We start from the raw sequence: 20,655 nt of genomic DNA, 5'->3' as shown, positions 1-20,655 counted from the left end.
CACAGGACGTCGTGTTAGGAACAAACAGTAAGCAACAGGCTGCATGATGCACAGCTCCAGTCCCGACGTCCATGGCGAGATCCATCTTTACAGCCATGCAGCGAGATACAGATGAGCCCAACAACATGCCGAATGGGCCGCTCAGGATTAGCGTCACGTTCTCGTCACCGATGAGTGTCGCATATGTCTTCAACCAGTGAATCGTCGGAGACGTGTTTGGAGGCAGCCCGGTCAGGATGAACGTCTTAGACACAGGTTTCAGATAATACAGCAAGGTGAAGGTCCCATGCTGTTTTGGGGTGTCATTATGTGGGGACGACGTAAGCTGTTGGTGGTCATGGAAAGCGCAGCAATGGCTGCGCAATATGTGAACGCCATCCTTAGACCGATAGTGCAACCATATCGGCAGCATATTCGCGAGGCATTCGTCTTACTGACGACAATTCGCGTACCCATCGTGCACATCTTGTGAATGACTTCCTTCAGGATAACGACATCGCTCAACTCTACCGAGCGAGGTGGCGCAGTGGTTAGCACACTGGACTCGCATTCGGGAGGACGACGGTTCAATCCCGTCTCCGGCCATCCTGATTTAGGTTTTCCGTGATTTCCCTAAATCGCTTCAGGCAAATGCCGGGATGGTTCCTTTGAAAGGGCACGGCCGATTTCCTTCCCCATCCTTCCCTAACCCGAGCTCGCGCTCCGTCTCTAATGACCTCGTTGTTGACGGGACGTTAAACACTAATATCCTCCTCCTCCTCCTCAACTCGAGTGGCCAGCATGTTCTTCAGACATTAACCCTATCGAACATGCCTGGGATAGATCGGAAAGGGCTGTTCATGGATGACGTGATCCACCAGCCTCTCTGAGGAATATACGATGAATTGCCGTTGAGGAGTGGGACAATCTGGACCAACAGTACCTTGATGAACTTGTGGCCATTATGCCACGAAGATAACAGGCATGCATGAGTGCAAGAGGACGTGCTATTGGCTATTAGAGGTACCAGTGTGTACAGCAATCTGGACCACCACCTCTGAAGGTCTCGGTGTATGGTGATACGACATGCAATGCGTGGATTTCATAAGCAATAAAAAAGGCGGAAATGATGTTTATGTTGATCTCTGTTCCAATTTTCTGTGCAGGTTCCCGAACTCTCGGAACCGAGGTGATGCAAAATATTTTATATATACTATGTGATCAAAAGTATGCGGACACCCCCAAAAACATACTTTTTCATATTAGGTGCATTTTGCTGCCATCTACTGCCTGATACTCCATATCAGTGACCTCAGTAGTCATTAGAAATCTTGAGAGAAAAGAATGAGGTTCCGCGGAACTCACGGACTTCCAACATGGTCAGGTGATTGGGTGTCATTTGCGTCATACGTCTATAAGCGAGATTTTCACAACGCTAAACATCCCTACGTCAAGTGTTTCCGATCTCATAGTGAAGTGGAAACGTGAAGGGACACGTACAGCACAAAAGCGTGCAGCCCGACATCGTCTGTTGACTGACAGAGACCGCCGACAGTTGAAGAGGGTCGTAATGTATAATAGCTAGACATCTATCCAGAACATCACTTGGGAATTCTAAACAGCATCAGGATCCACTGCAAGTACTATGACAGTTAGGCGGGAGGTGAGAATACTTGGATTCCTGGTCGAGCGGCTGCTCATAGGCCACACATCACGCCGGTAAATGCCAAATGACGCCTCACTTGGTGTAAAGAGCGTAAACATTGGATGACTGAACAATGGAAAAAACATTGTGTGGAGTGATGAATCACGGTACACACTGTGGCGATCCGACGGCAGCGTGTGAATATGGCAAATGCCCTGTGTACGTTATCTGCCAGAGTAAAATTCGGAGGCGGTGGTGTTATAGTGTGGTCTTGTTTTTCATAGAGGGGTCTTCTACCTCCTTTTTTTTTTTTTTTTTTTTTTGCGTGGCACTATCACAGCACAGGCCTACATTGATGTTTTAAGCAGCTTCTTGCTTCCCACTGTTGAAGAGCGATTCGGGGATGGCGATTGCATCTTTCAACATGATCGAGCACCAGTTCATAATGCACGGCCTGTGGCGGATTGGTTACACGACAATAACATCCCTGTAATGGACTGGCCTGCACAGAATCCTGACCTGAACCCTATAGAATACCTTTGGGATTTTTTGGATCGCACTTTCCTAAGTGCAGCACTCCGAGAAGATTGGGTTGCCTTTCCCCAAGAAACTTTTCTGCACCTGATGTAACGAATGCCTGCAGGAGTGGAAGCTGTCATGAAGGCTAACGGTGGGTCAACACCATACTGAATTCCAGCATTACCGATGGAGGATGCCACGAAATTGTAAGTCATTTTCAGCCAGGTGTTCGGATACTTTTGATCACATAATGGATATATATCTTAGCAACAACGAGATAGGATAATAAAAACGTGTCTGGTATTATGAAACCATAATAAAATACAAGATGCGTCATAATTAATGGCGTAAACGCATGCAGTTGAAATTAAATGAAATAAGAGCACAAACGTCCGGTAAGCAAGAGTTCTAAAACTTTAAGAGGTATTCTCACTTCTTCCTCTTCCATACTGCGAAACAAATCTGCTCAACCACCAGTACTAGTTTAGACCAATAAAAGAAAAAAAGGGTCCATTTAATTTGGGATCTGAAGCGCATACCTATAAGGCTATGAGTAGCTGTTCATCTTCACTACTGCGAAAGACGTATGTTCAATTGAACAGCTCTTCACGTTTGCATTGTTGAGCCCACATTTACTACACTTTCTTGATTCTAGTACCGTGTACTATCAACTGTCTGCATACGACATTAATTATACCTATTGGAAATAAATAGTCTCAAAGACTTATACACAAGAAATGCTGCTAGGGATAACAATGATGCAATAAGAGCAGGGTGTACGCGTAGCGTGAAATTCAAATAAATATTTCTTTTATTAGGTAGTTATATGTAGATACACCTTAAATCACACGAGTGCATTCGGCCGTACAGAAGACCGAAGCCCCCTTGGTGTGTCCTTACGCTACTCATTTTTGGGAATGTTGAAGGCTGAAGTTTCTCATGATGACAAAATGGAAAGAGCGATCTATATTTAACTTGATGAAACATTTTGTAGCCAAGATCGCATTAATTAATATTTATTATCGACGAGCGGTTTCAATAGCTGGAAGTGTCATCTTACGATCTTCAAAATTTACTGTCTATAAATTGAACACGGTTTACGAAAAAAAATTGAAGATCTGCAAATGGCAGTATCAGCAACTGAAAACGGTCGTCAATAATAAATATTAATGAATGGGATCATGAGTGTAAAACGTTTTATCAGTGTTGAAGGCATACGTCAACAACCCCAATGTGTCATCCCATGATTTTGATGTTGTTAAGCAATAATCGCACTGCAAGGGTTCCCTTTGACCCTCTCTGCGAATGAGGGGTTCGGATAACAACCAGTGGTGATAGAGTACCTTACCTGTAATACAAAACAAAACTGCTTGAATGGTACTGAAAATGGTAGCGGCATCCGATATCAAAATTTCGTAAAGTCCACTGACATCAAATAATCATTTTACATAACCGAACGACGCCTTTCTCGTGGCTACACAGGTGGGAAACAGCCAAGAAACCCTCGAAAAATATCCACACTTATTGGTTTCCGAAACTTGAGTGAGACAACCACCACATTTGTCTGCTAGCTGCGAAATCATCACATATTGCTTGGTGTCCTGCGAAGGTTTACTAATAGAACATATTCTACAGGTCCGTATCATCGTTCTTATGCTGAAATCCACACCCTTAAAAGTAAGCTCCTCAGAAATATTGACACAAGTATTGTATACCTTTTAGAGTAACTGATGACAGTTGGCCAATAGCGTCAGGACAAGCTCAGGGAGGACTGTAATCTTAGGGCGGTAATAGAGTGCCTTGCAATACACAGTCGAGTCCTTCAACAGATACGGTTTAGCCTCTTCACCGCTGGCCAAGCTGCTTGTTACCTGCTCCTGGGTTTCAGTCTCCTCCTCATACCTACTGACACCCTTTAACAGTGCAGGAAACATATGTAAAACGAAATGGAATTAGCGTATTTAGAAGCTTCAACAGGAAATCAGTAGTGCACTCACTACCAATACACTGCAAAGTTTCACCTTTTAAGATACATGAACATTATGCATGCTCTACCGTATGACACAGACAGTCAATTCATTGTAACGTCAATAAAGCACAAAAGTGTTCTACTTTTGGACTGAAGTAGAGAGCACACAATTCAAGGCAATGCATAGGCGCTGCCGGGACACTTCAGGAAAAAAAACTCTCGTAGTGCCAGGATCAAAAGTGACCGTAATGCTCCTGTGTACACTGGACAACTAGACAGCCAATGGGCTAACAAAGAGAGGGCTCTGCAGTGTTTTTATTTTTCCTCAAAAATTCTCGGAGCGCCTTGCTTTGCAGTTTTGCAAGTCTCTTAAATACGCTAAAATGAGGTCAATGTTTCGTCCGCCTTCTAAGCCGCCAGCCGCCAAGTGTATCTCTTATGCCGCTGGCCAGGTGAGCCACTCGTTCCGCTCATTTCAGCAAGACCCCACGTGTTGGCTCCAGTCATTCTTAAGTGGACACCGGTGGCGCTAACTGCGGCCTGCCCTGATGATTCCAGTGCCCTTTTGCTCTCAGAGAGAAAACTTCTTGCAGCTTTGGCGCCACCTGTAGTTCCGGACAGGACTACAACCGTGCCGCGATAATCACGGCACAGTGGTATCGTCCCGTATTTTAAAATGATTAGCCCCTGTGCTGTGCAAAGTAACGCTAAGAAATGGATGATCGAAAGACTCTCATTGGTACCAGTTTTATAGAAGAATACATTGATGTTCATATCCTTGTATTAAATGTATATTAGATTCTTCTGGATTTCGACCAGAGGAATGTCGCAAATGAAATGTGTGTGATGTGCAGATTCACAAGGACGTAGGTTGGCTCGCCTCGATGATTTGACTGCGCAGCTTTGCTAAAAGAAAGTAATCTTGAGCTGCACTCCTTACCCAACTGCCACGGTTCGCGCGGTTCCCTCCGTCGGAGGTTCAAGCCCTTCCTCGGGCATGGGTGTGTGTGTTATCCTTAGCGCAACTTAGTTTAAGTTATATTAAGCCTTTGGACCGATGACCTCAGTAGTTTCGTCCCATGGGAACTTACCACAAATTTGGCGGCGGGCAGTGCGCTCGCACTATAAACTCTGCTACTGTTTTTCTCAAAGGCTAGATGACTGCTTTGTAGATTCTTATTAATGGTGTACAGCGAAGTGTTACAAGACTCCAGATTAATTAAGATTTTTTCCTTGAGAAAGAGATTTCTTGGTTCAGTACCAACCTACCTTTCCCAAATTAATGAGGGACGTCATTCTTACACTATAGTAGCATTCTATGTAATTACTTAAGGTACAGGTGCAACCCATCATGTTGTGCTCCGACCAGTTATCTGTGATCGGTACACGTCTCTGTTTCAGGCGTTGAACACGGTGGAGAGCAAGGATTCCTCTTTCTCCATTATAATAACGACCTCAATTACAACTTGGACCCACAATCTGAAGAGGATCAAGTGCGGAGGAACATGCTGCGTCTATGGACCAACTTCGTAAAATACGGGTATGAATACTTCTTCTTACTAAATAGGATTGGTACAAAAGTTTGATTAACAGAGGAGATCAGGGGATCTCCATAGCTAAGTCCAAATATGTGGTGTCTGTATGTAAATAATTATTGAAGGGTTTTATATTGTTTCAGTGATCTGTAGTATTTGTCTTTCTTATGTAATGATAATGCTATATTTATCAAACAACTATTACAACTTATAGAAATAAAATCACATTTTCGGTCTTCCACATTACAAAGATGAGATATGGAAGGCACCGATGTTTTACTTTAGTAGTCCTCCTCAGGATATCACTATCAGTGTGTAATGTACCAAAATTTACCGGCAAAAATTTTATTCTGTTTTTTCTTGAAATCGCTAATTAGAAATTACGAGAGTGCCTAATTTATGTGAAATTCTACAGAAGATGACTACAAACTGAAATTTTTCACTATGCTAACGAAATGGGTTTTGCTTTTCATATTCCTTCGGCAAGAGATTACCTTATTTAGCTGCTGCAGAGACTACTTGGTAGTACATACAGAAATGCGTGTTGGAACCTGAAGTTGAGTGCGACCGCCTAATCTTTTGTGTCGCACAAATACATTTCAAGACGAAAGCTTGTTGGACTTTCTGCTTTTCATTTGCTTGCTTTGAGCAGTTATACGCGCAGACCTGTGAGAGAAATATATGTCATTAGCAGTTACCTTAAAAACTAGAACAAGAAGAACAGTTTCGAAAAATTCGTTAAATATGTTCTGTCAGCTGTGCACCGTGCTATTCTCTGTGAACAGCGTCTTTGGATCTCCCGTACGTAAGCGTCAGCATGGTGTAACCGGAGTAGCGACTTCAATAGACCTGCTATATATTCCACCTGCTATTAAAAACTATTAACAGCATCCGCACTCGGGCTCTGAGATTTAGCGACACACTGCCTTGGAATTGGAAAGAAAATAGTTACAGTAGTAAAATATCAACATATGTTTTCATTCATGGGAGTGAAACTGCATAGTCATGTTAAAGTTTATTAAATACTTAAGTATCATAGAGACAATCCGTTAGACATCATGAATATATTAAACACAATAACAATTTATTGAAGCAGTTCCATATGCAGAGCTCCGCAAAGAAAATAGGAGGGAAGATAAATGTTTTAATGATATGTCGACGTTAGATGCGAAGCACCAACTCCGATTTGAGAAACATGGAACAAGAAATCGTGCACGCATTACCTAAAAGAACCACTACAATGTTTGTCTCTAGTGAATCAGCGATTCAAGGGAAACCGATCTGTAAGGGTGAACGATAATTTTAACTTCCCTCCTCGTCACCCAAAAAGCAAAAGTCTGTTATTTTTTCAATATTTCACTAGGTTTGAAATCAGTTAGCAGGAATCCTAAACAAGTGAGAAGACTAGGCACTTGCATTTCATTATACGACCATGAAAACTGTGAGACGACATATAAAAGTGTCGATATCACTAGCTGGCGCATGTAGAATGTGGGAAATACGCAGAAACAGCTAATGTTTGCGAGCCATCAGCATGGGGGAACTAAGAGGCGATGGGCTGATCACAAGCAGTTCTGTGCTGGGATGTGTACAGCATAGCGCCGTTCTGGGAGTCGCCTTTTCTCGCTGTAGTGTGTGCACACATAGACCAGATAGCTGCTTACTTCCACATTTTGTTTAAATACCATACACTGCACAGCAGTTAACGGACAAGATTAAATACATACACGAAAAAAAGTTTTCCATCACCGCGGTTACGAGAGCACCGGAACCTGTACAGAAAACAGGAATAGAGATCAACATAAACATCACTTCTGCCCTTTTTATTGCTCATGAAAACCACATATTGCATGTTGTACGACCATACCGTGGGACCTTCAGAGGTGGTGGTCCAGATTGCTGTGCACACCGGTACCACTAATACCCGGTAGCATGTCCAAGTCGAGCGATGTCGGTATCGTGAAGGAAGTCATTCACAAGATGTGCACTATGGGGGCATGAATTGTCGTCCATGAAGACGAATGCCTCGCCAATATGTTGCCGATATGGTTGCGCTATCGGTCGGAGGATGACATTCACGTATCGTACTGCCGTTCCGACGCCTTCCATGGCCACCAGCGGCGTACGTCGGCCCCACATAATGACACCCTAAAACATCAGGGACCCTCCACCTTGCTGCATTCTCTGAAACGTGTGTCTAAGACGTTCATCCTGACCGTTCTGCCTCCAAACACGTCTCAGACGATTCACTGGTTGAAGGCATATGCGACACTCATCGGTGAAGAGAACGTGATGCCAATCCTGAGCGGTCCATTCAGCATGTTGTTGGGCCCATCTGTACCGCGCTGCATGGTGTCGTGGTTGCAAAGATGGACCTCAAATGGTTCAAATGGCTCTGAGCACTATGGGACTTAACATCTACGGTCATCAGACCCCTAGAACTTAGAACTACTTAAGCCTAAGTAACCTAAGGACATCACACAACACCCAGTCATCACGAGGCAGAGAAAATCCCTGACCCCGCCGGGAATCGAACCCGGGAACCCGGGCGTGGGAAGCGAGAACGCTACCACATGACCACGAGCTGTGGACAGATGGACCTCGCCATCGACGTTGGGAGTGAAGTTGTGTGTCATGCAGCCTGTTGCTTACAGACTGAGCTGTAACACTGCGTCCTGTGGCTGCACGAAAAACATTATTCAACATGGTGGCGTTGCTGTTAGGGTTCTTCCGAGCCATAATCTGTAGGTAGAGGTCATACACTGCAGTAGTAGCGCCCTTGGGCGGCCTGAGCGAGTCATGTCATCGACAGTTTTGGTCTCTCTGTATCTCCTCCAAGTCCGAACAACATTGCTTCGGTTGATTCTGAGACGCCTGAACCCTTCCATTGTTGAGAGCCCTTTCTGGCACAAAGTAACAATCGATCGAACCGCGGTGTTGACCGTCTAGGCATGGTTGAACTACAGACAAATATAAAGGCCGTAAATTCAACAAAGTACCTAGGAATTACAACTACCAACAACTTAAATTGGAAGGAACACACAGAAAATGTTTGGGGAACGCTAGACATAGACTGTGTTTTATTGGCAGGACACTTAGAAAACGTAACAGAGATACTAAGGAGACTGCCTACACTACGCTTATCCGTCCTCATTTAGATTAGTGCTGCGCTGTGTGGGATACTTACCAGATAGAACTCACGGAATACATCGAAAAAGTTCAGCACCTTTTGTATTGTCGCTAAATATGGTAGAGAGTGTCACTGAAATGATACAGGATTTGGGCTGGACTTCATTAAAAGAAAGGCATTTGTCGTTGAGACGGAATCTTCTCTCGAAATTTCAATCACCGACTTTCTCTTCCGAATTCGAAAATATTTTGTTGACACCGATCTACATAGGGAGAAACGATCACCACTATAAAATAAGGGAAACCAGAGCTCGTACGGAAAGATATAGGTGTTCGTTCTTTCATGGCACTATACGAGATTGGAATAATAGAGATGAACCCTCTGCCAGGCACTTGAATGTGATTTGTAGAGTATCCACCTAAATGTTAATGTTAAAAGCTACACGAGCCATGTACCTCTTTCGTGGCGGAATGACTGGAACTGATCGTCTGTCGGACCCCCTCCGCCTAATAGGCGGTGCTCGTGCCTGGTTGTTTACATCTTTGGGCCGGTCTAGTGACATCTCTGAACAGTCAAAGGGAATGTGTCTGTGATAAAATATAGACAGTCAAAGTCTGTCTCAGGTGTTCTGGGAATCGGGGTAATGCAAAACTTATTTTGATGTGTTTATCTCAACTAGTAGTCACACAGTGTAAATTTCAGCTCGTTACTTATGCACAGACCAAGGAAGACTTGTCAGCTGTCATAGTATTATAATCTTTATAGCATCCACGAGCTGACACTGACTGTGAGAAAGCAAAATGGGTCAGATACGTAACATAGATTTCTTCTGTTCCATTAAATGTGTATTACTGTGCCAATGGAGCATAATGTAAAAAATTCCCTCTTTAAATTAGTAATAACTGTGCATTACTTAGCGTGTTTCACGTTATGAATAACACCTGCACATACACAGAAAGTGTGAAGTAACGCGACTGCTCTCTACAACAGTGTTTAGGTCACAGCGAAGGGAAAGCTGAATACTGTGTGTTACTGTCAGAAAACTTAGAAGGTATAGTAAATATACCAAAAGATATTGCCTACATTACGCCTGTTAGCCCTCTTTTAGTGTACTGCCGCGCGGTACAGAATCTTTACGATATAGGATAGATAGTTTCCTAGGCAAGGACGTGTCTAATTTACGTTTCAGTTCTTACTCAATCCACGTGTGCGCTCCCAGCGCTGTTTACAATAGATAATGTTGTACGCGTCATAAAGATTTTCCCAGGCCATGCTACTGTATATACGAAAACCGTACCAGTGGTCAGACGTGTAACACCCGTATGCTACCTTGTGATATGTAGTGGAGAGTACTTCTGGTCCCCGCTTCGTTAGTGGATGATGTGAGGAAAGAACGATTGTCGATAAACCACCATATTACCTCTAATTTTCTCGCTGTGGTTATTTCACGAGATTTATTTAGAAGGAAGTAATATGTTTACAAATTCTTCCTGGAAAATATTGTCTTGGATTTTCGCCAGAAAACATTTCCGTGATGCACCGCTCTTGTACAGTGTACCACTGCAGTTCGTTCAGCGTCTCTGTAACGCCCTAATGTCGCTTCGCCATCTAAACGATCATGTTCTTAGAACTAGTCTAACTCTTCCATTGATGTGACCTGATAATGTTCTTAAAATCTATAGGAGTGTTTTTAAGCCACTTCTTTTGTGGATGAATTACACTCCATTAAGATACCACCAATACATCTGAGCCTAGCGTCCGCTTATCTGTACATTTATTTTAATGTAATCGTTCCACTTTATGTTGTACTGGATGGTTATTTCCAGGCATTCCGCGATTATTTTGGGTTGTAGTGATTCTTCATCAATCGTGTAACCATACAGGACTGGATATTTTGCCCTATGTAGGTACAATATATCACACATACTTAAACTCAGTGCCAACTTCCAGTTCCTGTAGCAACCATCGATCCTCTGCAAATCTGCCTGCAATTCGCTACACTCTACTCGCATTCCCATCTCCTCATCTGCAACCAGCCTCACGAAGTTTCAGACTTTATCCACAGGATAATTATATTGGTGCTGCTGCTTTGCAGGTTAGCCATATCCAAACAAGTGACATTTCATCGATAGTGCCTATGTGTGATCCATACGTATTTTTTACTACTAAAGAAGAAGTTATTTACCACTGAAGTGTCATGGGCATTTGTACTCGAAATATAATGTATTTTCAAAAATAATAATATGGAAAAGTTTATTATGAAACAAGATCCAATAAATTTTTGTTCAGAGATCGGTGGGAGTAGTTGCATATAATGATAAGCAACCTGCACATCTTTCACACACGTGCTATTACGCTCCACCCCACAACACTTACACAGACAGGATATTTCTCGGTGTATATGTATTGAAACACAATCACCCCGCCCCCCTCCATTTTTAGTATTTTTTGGCAACCAAACTGTTCCCTTGCACAGTGAAGTGGTACATGCTGAAAAACACTAATCTATTTACAGCTTTTTCGATGATTGTGATCAGCATCTTGGAGCTGTAATCATAAGTGTGCATCACGACATGCAACTTTTGGGAATTTTTTGTATGCATGGTGTTGCTCTTCCCACTGAAACACTTTCCCATGGAGGAAATTTAGCGGTGTGCAGTCGGTAAAGGAGCAGCCTCAAGGTCTTGATACTGTGACATGTCTCTCCCAAGTGAACATTACATCCCGCCGAAGAAAATGTCTAGAACAACTGAAGAAAAACAAGGGAATGACAACCAGGTGTTAATGTCAAATGGTATCCTTGCTTGGGGGCTCACTTTAATGAATGAAAGACTTTGATATGATTTTAGAAGTAATAAGACCAGTTGGTTTTTGCAAAATGATGCAGATAATTTAGATATGGTAATAACACACCTTTGCTTGGATCAAACATCAATTAGCTTCCTTTGTTCATGATTAGAGATCTGTACGTATTATGATAAGTAAATTCCATGTGTTTTGTATGCATACTGTTACCCTTAGGACTGTATATTTATTGGCAATCGAAATGAGCGTACGGCATTGTGGGCCGGGACTCCCCCATTCGGGGAAGGTCGGCCGCCGAGAGCAAGTACTTATTGCATTCGACGCCACATTGGGCGACTAGCCCGTCGGAGATGAGGAAGAAATGATTATGAGGACAGCAGAGCACCCAGTTCCTGAGCGGAGAAAATCTCCTGCCCCAGCCGAGAATCGAACTCGGGCCCCCTGGCGGGCATTCCGCAGCGCTGACCACTCAGCTAACGTGGGCGGACTGTATATTTATTAACGGAGACGTTAAAAGGTGATGACATGTTTTAAAAATAATTGCTTTTCGGTAAATTTTGTCTATACATACACAATGCTATGACTTTTTAATTGCATGAAACAAGAGTGCGGCATTCGACTGCCTTTTAAATGTAGGGCGTGTAACTGGAACTGTTAACGTGGTCACATGACTAGAAGCGTCAGCATGTTGGATCCTCATAGTAAATAACAAGACATGAAACCGCACCTCATCAGTGTTCTGTGGTACCAGACAGTGTCATCATATCTCGCTCCAAAGTGCTAAAAATCTCTCAGCTATTAGGGGTGCAGATGAGGCCAACCGATGAACTGTTTGGTTTGTGGTTGTTACTGAAGACTCTGGACAATATTTTATTAACGTTGGTAACGTGAACTATTCCATAAATAGCATTCTCCTTAAAAAGAAAAATTTACATATCCATTGCGGGACTGTTTCGAGACAACGTTGTGGTGGTTAACGTCTGTTATCATGTGGGATGTCAAGAACAACGAAAGAAGTGCGGTTTGTAATATTAATGAAAAAAATTACACTTATCTACTTGATAAATTCTTCAAGATCATTTCTGCAAGACAAGGTGTAAAGGAAAAAAGTACCACTTTTCCACATGGGAACATGACAGAAAGATGCGTATTCGAATAAATGTGTTAGAACAATTTCGAAGAAATACACAAATCATGTAGGTGGAACACAAACTGATACTGTCTGATATTAAAATGGATGTGAAATGGATCAACTGCCTACAGTTTGCTGCATCATCGTATACACGACTGTTATCTCATGGGCGAGGATATAATGCATGATTTTGCAGAGTTTGGTGTGAGAGGAGACTACCAAGGAAAAAGGAATTTGACTGGAAGCAACGATAAGACAGTCGGAATATACTGATTAACATGGACAAGATCCTGTGGTAGAATAAAGGTGTTTAACAGAGCACACAGAAAGCGTGAAAGGAGCTCTTGTAGGAGTATCGAAATTTTCAGGACACACAAAAACTTTCGGTAATACCTAAAATACCCATTTTCGTTTTTTGTGTTTTATAAAAATTTTTTATTTTGTATATGACTGTATCGATTACAAAGGAGGCAATAATATCATCAAAAGCAATGGATGCCAGTCTTCTGCAAATGGTTCTCTTGTCGTCATGGGGAAATAAAATAGGCCTGACGAAAGACACCTTTTCGAAATCTCGCACCTGGTATGCAACGCTTCACAAAATGGCATCTCCTACACGTTAAAGGCATTTTAAGGAGCACAGAGTAGTACTGTATAAAAGAAGAACATGTTGTGCTTACAATAATGTCAAAGAAGGCAAGTGTTCACTTTTTATGTTAGAGTGAAAAATCCTTTCAGATGTTGTCAAATGGCAATTTGTCGTAACACAGAATAAAAGTACAACACTTTGCGAGAATAAAAGGGCAGAGGATTCACTAATTTTTCTCAGTGTAGGGCCAATTTATTTGGTTTTAAATTTATATACAATAAAGTGTGCTATAATTCTGAAGGGGTTAACCACACAACATGTAAATTTAAATAAAAAAATTATGTACCATTTGGCAAAACGCATTTTAAGGGTAAGATATATGCTGTATTTGTTTTTCAAATATGCCCAACTAAACAGTTGTAGTAAAATTAAACTTTAAAATGTATTATCTCTAAACATCTCTTTTACATTTCAAAGTTTCGCTGTTTCATAACTTACCCAAATTTAGAAATAGAAATCTATTTTTAAAGAGATGTTCATAAATTATTGCTGAATTTAAAAATAAAAATAACTCAAAATCCAATATTGGCAAGATGCTCCTTTTCGCAATCCGTCTCAGATATGTCAAAACACAAGTGCAGGAGTGAACAAAGTTGCTGGTAACCATTTTACAGATTTTATAAGGTCACCATATATGCAGCAGTGAGAAACTTTTACTGTCAAAAGAACATGGCATTGCCAGACTAGAAGTACGATTTATAACCATGGAACGGACTGTGTGTTCGTATCTGTGAAGCAAACAATATTATTCCACAGGTCTTAGGAAAGAAAAAGAAATACTATGTCAAACAGACTTGAACCATTCTCTATTAAAGTTATTATTCCTCTAGGTACAGTTAATGCTTATGTCTACAAAAACTAATACTAGATCTGGAGGGGATCAAAGTCAAAATATGAAAGCTGAGGCATATGGTTGAAAGGAATTGCCGTGAAGGAATAATATTAACTACTACCGGAGAAAGAGCAGCTTATTGAACACGTGCAAGTAAGGCTAACAAATTACTTTAAACAAATTGTATAGAAAAACTTGTGTACAACAGTGGGATATAAAATTTCTGCTATAAACCATTCTAAATTGAAATAAAATGTGTACATAAAACCCACCTTCATTATGAGCATGCTTTAACAAGGAAAGGCGACTTGGAGGAGAGTACAGCAGTGCACACATTGTTCAGTATAACTGCCTGCGATGGATTCACTGCCACAGAGCTTCCACAGGCTGACGGCACGACGGCTCTCAAACACCAGCTGTTCCTGCTCGTTTCCAACATTTCACGTGTACAGTACACAACCTAAAAATCGCGTCAAACGTGAACTGCGCCTCTGTCAAAAATTAAAAACCAGAAAATTGAATTTTGCAAGCGGTTTCCGTTATAATCAACAGTTTTTGGCGTAATCAGCAACTATTGGCTGTGCCGGTGCATGGTCTCTGAGGTGTTTCTTCATGTTTGTAGGCAAAAATACGCCCCTAGCGCTGGGTGTGGTGTGAGGTTGGAAGTTAAGGTGACCTGTGTCACTGTCGTGGTGTGGTTGCTGCAAAAGGATAGCCACAGCCATACTGAGCGTAGCACTGCAGAGGAGTGCGACATGCGTTGTCTTGCGTGGTCAGAATGTATTGCGTGACCGAGACCGTCACGTGCACTGTTTTTGTAACTAAATACTGCTTTGTGGATGCCCTGCAATTAATTAGAAATGATCCTGGATGTTTAAATACTGATAAAACCAGGTCTTCCGTTGCACCTGACTCCATTTTTCTGTGTCCATTCCTTTCCTTCTCCAATTCCTGACTCTTATTGCTTTGAGTTCTTCTTCCATAACTTTAATTCATCTTTTTCTGGGTCTTCTCTGTACATGATTATCTGATAATATTCTTCCTTGCTTTATTTTCATTGCAATATTTATCTGCCCAGAAAGTGTTAGTAGTTCTGAGTTGGTTCTCAACCACCTGCTTTCTTTCTCCCTCACTGTCCTAAATATATCAGACAAAATCTTCCTTCCCATCTCAGTAACCTGCCATTTTTCTTCATAGCCTTCAGATCCATAAGTTACGTTACTGTAGGTCTTAATATAATCAGTTACATTTTAATTATTTTATTCCTACAAACATTCCTGGACTTTAATGTAATAAGAAAGGAATAATAGCGCGAGTTTCCACTTGTTAGCCTGTTTTCCTTTTCTACTGCTGTCCTGTTATCTTCGGTTAGACTGTTCCAGTCTTTTAAATTCTTTACTCTTTATCTCCTCCTGATGCCCCATCATCAAATACCTTTTTTTGCCCGTGTTCACTTCCACTCCTAACTTCCGTGCTGCTCCTTCTAATAGAGCATAATAATCCTTCAGACCTGTGTCATTCCTCATACTTAATGCTACACCATTAGTGTACGAAACCACGTGGACCCATGGGTTAAATAATATACTCCCAGGATTAATCGGTCTTTGCGCATTACCTTCTCTAGCGCTAACTTAAAGAGTAGTGCAGAGATCACATCTTCCTGCCCTCCCTGCATGGAACTCTGTTGTCAACTTTTGTTCTATTCTGTCCTTACAGACTGTCACTTTTATTCTCACTCCCATCAGCCTCAATGATTTTGTTGGGATTCTAAAACCTTTCATATTTTTGAGGGTCTATTCCGATCCAGGCTGTCACATGCTTATTTAAAACCGATGTACAACTGATGCAGTTGCTTCTGATATTCAGAAAACTTCTGCTGTAGACCATGCTGTATTTAAATGAAGTTTAGTCATAACACCCGTCCATTTTATGTGCATGCACACTGTAACAAGAAAAGGCGACTCGTAGAACGCCATGGAGGCCAACTCATTGGAGTGTGCGACTGCCTGTGATCGGTCCAGTATCTCATAGCTCCCTCATGCAGTAGAGTCGATGGCGCACGAACATTAGCTGTTCCTGCATATTTCGCACATTCCATACGTGGAAGTGTACGACTCGATAAAGGAGTCAAAAGTAAATTGACTTTCAGCCTTAGTGATGAATAGTTAAACTGAATTTCTACAAGAAATTTTGTCGAGAAATGTACTAATAATATTCAGGTTCTCTTAGCTGTGCTGGCCCATGCTCTCCTTGATATTCCTTTGCGTACTGGGTTCAAAATATATGTCCCTTGCACGTCACTCACAACAGGCGTGGTGTGGGGCTGTGGTTGGGAGAAAAGACGGTTCCAGCTCTGGCGTGGTGTGGGTGCCACAAGCAAGTGGCTGCACACATAGCGTGAGGTCCACTGTAGAAGCCGGCAGAAGGTGTTGGCTCGTTCAATCAGCGATGTATTGAGAGTCTGAGCATGCCACCTCCAGTGAGTTTGTATTTAAATACTGCCACACACATGTCCTGTGACGAGCTGCAAACTTTCCTAAATATTTAAATAAATAGACCACGTAATATGTAACTGTGTAAAACAGATATATCCTTGATAATCCTTGTGATACAGCGCGACCACACGAAAAATATAAGAACTCTTGCATTGTATATTAGTAACGTAGCATTGCTACACACATCTCTGTAGGGACTCAGGAACGTCCCTAATTGTTTAAAGAAATAGATCATGAACTATGTAGCTGTTTTAAGAATGTCAAATAAGCTATCTCAGTAAGATTTTTACTTAATTTAACGTCGTCTTACACTGGATTATGTCCACTGTGATGTCATGGGGTGACGTCGAGGGTCGGCTAATATGAACTCTAAACATCCATCATGTTGGTGACTCTTTACCTTCCTGCCATCTTGGACCACCATGTTTGATTTTGGCACTCAAATTGGGGACCATGTTTGATCAGAAATTAGTTGCATAATAAGTTGTTTTGGTAAGGGCAATAAAGTGAATGATAAATAGGAGGTCCTAAATAAACACACTTCATGCAAGTTCACCAACCAACATTAACGGGAGGGGCGAAGGAGAGGAGAGAGTGTGTACTTGACCATGAAGGGCGGGGAATGGGCTCCCAGACCAATGGGCCGGTATGCCCATAGTTCCATTACTGTCGTCTTATACTATATCATATTCTGCAGTTCATCAACTATTTTTCTGTGGTTGTAGTTCCGATACATCCTACACTTTGCTTAAGAATAGTGATAACTGAAGGAAGACTAGTATGATGGTACATTATTCAAAATTATTTAAATGTATGTTACACTATGCAGCTACTTTAGGCTGCCGTATGGACATAACTATGAGATTAAGTCTTGTATTACACTATTGCGCGACATGTACCAAAAACATGTAAGGAAAACTAATAATCGTTCACATAATCCCTAACTCAAGACCACTGCCTACAAGTCTATGCCTCTCCTCTTTCGTCTCTCTCTCCTATGTGATCGCTCCTTAACAGCTACTGTAAAATAGTAAGAAAAATCGCTTAAGTGATGTGTTAATTGAACTGTAGGTAACATATCAAAATTAAACGTAATTACGGTTTCATTCGAACGTTTTCCCAGGAATCCAACCCCCGAGGCGGATCCTGTGGTGTGGGAGCCCTATAACCTGACCAATCGCAGCTACCTGCTAATGCAGGCCAACTTCACGCTCGCACACAACAGGCTTGGTGAACGCATGGACTTCTGGAACGATAACGTGCCATTGGAGGCGTTCCCCGGGACCTACTGACGAGAGTTACATGAGATTCTGAATACTAGATTAGCACTTCGACATTACGAAACTTTTGTTCAATATTTCACATAAGTAGTTTTGCATGTTTTAAAAGTAGCTTTTTACAAAAATCGCTGCGAAATAAAATATTAGTATAGATATTTCTTCCTATATCTCTGCTTTGTGTTCTTTGTTTAAACAAGTGACGTATCCGCACGTCACACTATTTTTTGTTTTGTACAACCAATATTTATTTGCGAAATTATAATTACGGTACCATTTCTCTGTAGGTAACTGTTTCCTTCGGAATAACCTTTTTTCGATCATCCTATACTGTAATAGAGTGCAGGGTATTCTTTAAGCCACAGGTGTGGTTTCATTAAAAACCTCGGTTGTTACCACGTTTCAAATCCTTTTGGTAACTGCGCCGACCTTGATGACGTCTAAGTCGACGAGGAGTTAGTTTCTGTCCACACACATCTGCCATATGGCCATACAATGTTCGTCACAGAGAACAAGTTAAAACTGCAAGTTCACAGAGCAGGCTTGCTTCCAAAATTCTTGAATGCTTATTTCACAAGAAATTTCTAATAGAATGTGAATTTCCTCAATTTGTGTAATTGTTTTACGAACACTAACAAGACGAAATTTTAAGAGATATACTTCGAATGGTTGACAGTGTTGTGGCAAAATGGTTTATCTTGATGTAAAACACTACAGTTGAAACGCCCCTTAGGAAAATTAATGAATTACTGTGCTGATAAACCACTTACATTATTTGATTTTCAAACAGCTGAACAAAACTGAACAACCACAGACATTTCTCTCTTTACTTATACAGATCATAAATAAACTGACACACAATATTTTTAGCACAACACAATCTGACTTTCAATAATCCCTACAAAAGAATGGCCCTGACTAACAATAACCAATACCTGTCATTAATCACTTGCCTCACAAAAATCTTCGTTACTCGAACTACTGCAATACAGCGAGCGCCAATACGGCCAGCTAAATAAAAGATTCTAACTACTGAAGTCACAAACTACTGATAGGCATAATTGGCAAATGAAAGATTTTGATAGAGAACAAACAATGTATTTACCTTAATAGTGTTCAAAAGCTGTAATATATATATATATATATATATATATATATATATATATATATATATATATATCAGTTCATGACATCCGGTGTTACAAATTTACTGTTTCTGATGGACACACGTCCAGATCATCCGCTCTCAAAACTCCACCATCTCTCTCCCCACATCCACCACTGCTGGCGGCTCACCTACAACTGCGCAAAGCTGTGGGCTGTTCACATCGAACTGCCCAACTCTACAATAGCGAATATTACAACTATGCCAACCAGCCATAGACTGCACACAGCACAGCCAGTGATTTTCATACAGAGCGCTACGTGGCGTTACCAATATAAAAATCTAAACAGCCTACTTACATAGCCCCCATGCTCCCCACAAAAAATTCTACAGATTGTTTTGGGCACTGGCCAATACATATTTGTTAAAAAAATTTTATATTAACGCTAAGAAATACACTCCTGGAAATGGAAAAAAGAACACATTGACACCGGTGTGTCAGACCCACCATACTTGCTCAGGACACTGCGAGAGGGCTGTACAAGCAATGATCACACGCACGGCACAGCGGACACACCAGGAACCGCGGTGTTGGCCGTCGAATGGCGCTAGCTGCGCAACATTTGTGCACCGCCGCCGTCAGTGTCAGCCAGTTTGCCGTGGCATACGGAGCTCCATCGCAGTCTTTAACACTGGTAGCATGCCGCGACAGCGTGGACGTGAACCGTATGTGCAGGTGACGGACTTTGAGCGAGGGCGTATAGTGGGCATGCGGGAGGCCGGGTGGACGTACCGCCGAATTGCTCAACACGTGGGGCGTGAGGTCTCCACAGTACATCGATGTTGTCGCCAGTAGTCGGCGGAAGGTGCACGTGCCCGTCGACCTGGGACCGGACCGCAGCGACGCACGGATGCACGCCAAGACCGTAGGATCCTACGCAGTGCCGTAGGGGACCGCACCGCCACTTCCCAGCAAATTAGGGACACTGTTGCTCCTGGGGTATCGGCGAGGACCATTCGCAACCGTCTCCATGAAGCTGGGCTACGGTCCCGCACACCGTTAGGCCGTCTTCCGCTCACGCCCCAACATCGTGCAGCCCGCCTCCAGTGGTGTCGCGACAGGCGTGAATGGAGGGACGAATGGAGACGTGTCGTCTTCAGCGATGAGAGTCGCTTCTGCCTTGGTGCCAATGATGGTCGTATGCGTGTTTGGCGCCGTGCAGGTGAGCGCCACAATCAGGACTGCATACGACCGAGGCACACAGGGCCAACACCCGGCATCATGGTGTGAGCAGCGACCTCCTACACTGGCCGTACACCACTGGTGATCGTCGAGGGGACACTGAATAGTGCACGGTACATCCAAACCGTCATCGAACCCATCGTTCTACCATTGCTAGACCGGCAAGGGAACTTGCTGTTCCAACAGGACCATGCGCGTCCGCATGTATCCCGTGCCACCCAACGTGCTCTAGAAGGTGTAAGTCAACTACCCTGGCCAGCAAAATCTCCGGATCTGTCCCCCATTGAGCATGTTTGGCACTGGATGAAGCGTCGTCTCACGCGGTCTGCACGTCCAGCAC

General features: G+C 42.4%; 1 protein-coding gene across 1 annotated transcript in view; it reads left to right on the top strand.

The window, feature by feature from the left end:
* Nucleotides 1-18,135, top strand: part of LOC124607260 (juvenile hormone esterase-like) — an 89,821-nt gene extending 71,686 nt beyond the window's left edge. The window contains exons 9-10 of the mRNA XM_047139535.1: nt 5,514-5,652; nt 17,814-18,135. Of these exons, the coding sequence (XP_046995491.1) occupies nt 5,514-5,652; nt 17,814-17,982 (308 nt within the window). The 3' untranslated portion in view covers nt 17,983-18,135. The remainder of the gene's footprint in view (nt 1-5,513; nt 5,653-17,813) is intronic.
* The last annotated feature ends 2,520 nt before the right edge of the window (nt 18,136-20,655 follow it).

Source organism: Schistocerca americana, chromosome 3, assembly GCF_021461395.2.
Source record: "Schistocerca americana isolate TAMUIC-IGC-003095 chromosome 3, iqSchAmer2.1, whole genome shotgun sequence".
NCBI classification, from domain to species: Eukaryota; Metazoa; Arthropoda; class Insecta; order Orthoptera; family Acrididae; genus Schistocerca; species Schistocerca americana.
This window is presented reverse-complemented; position numbering and strand designations above follow the sequence as displayed.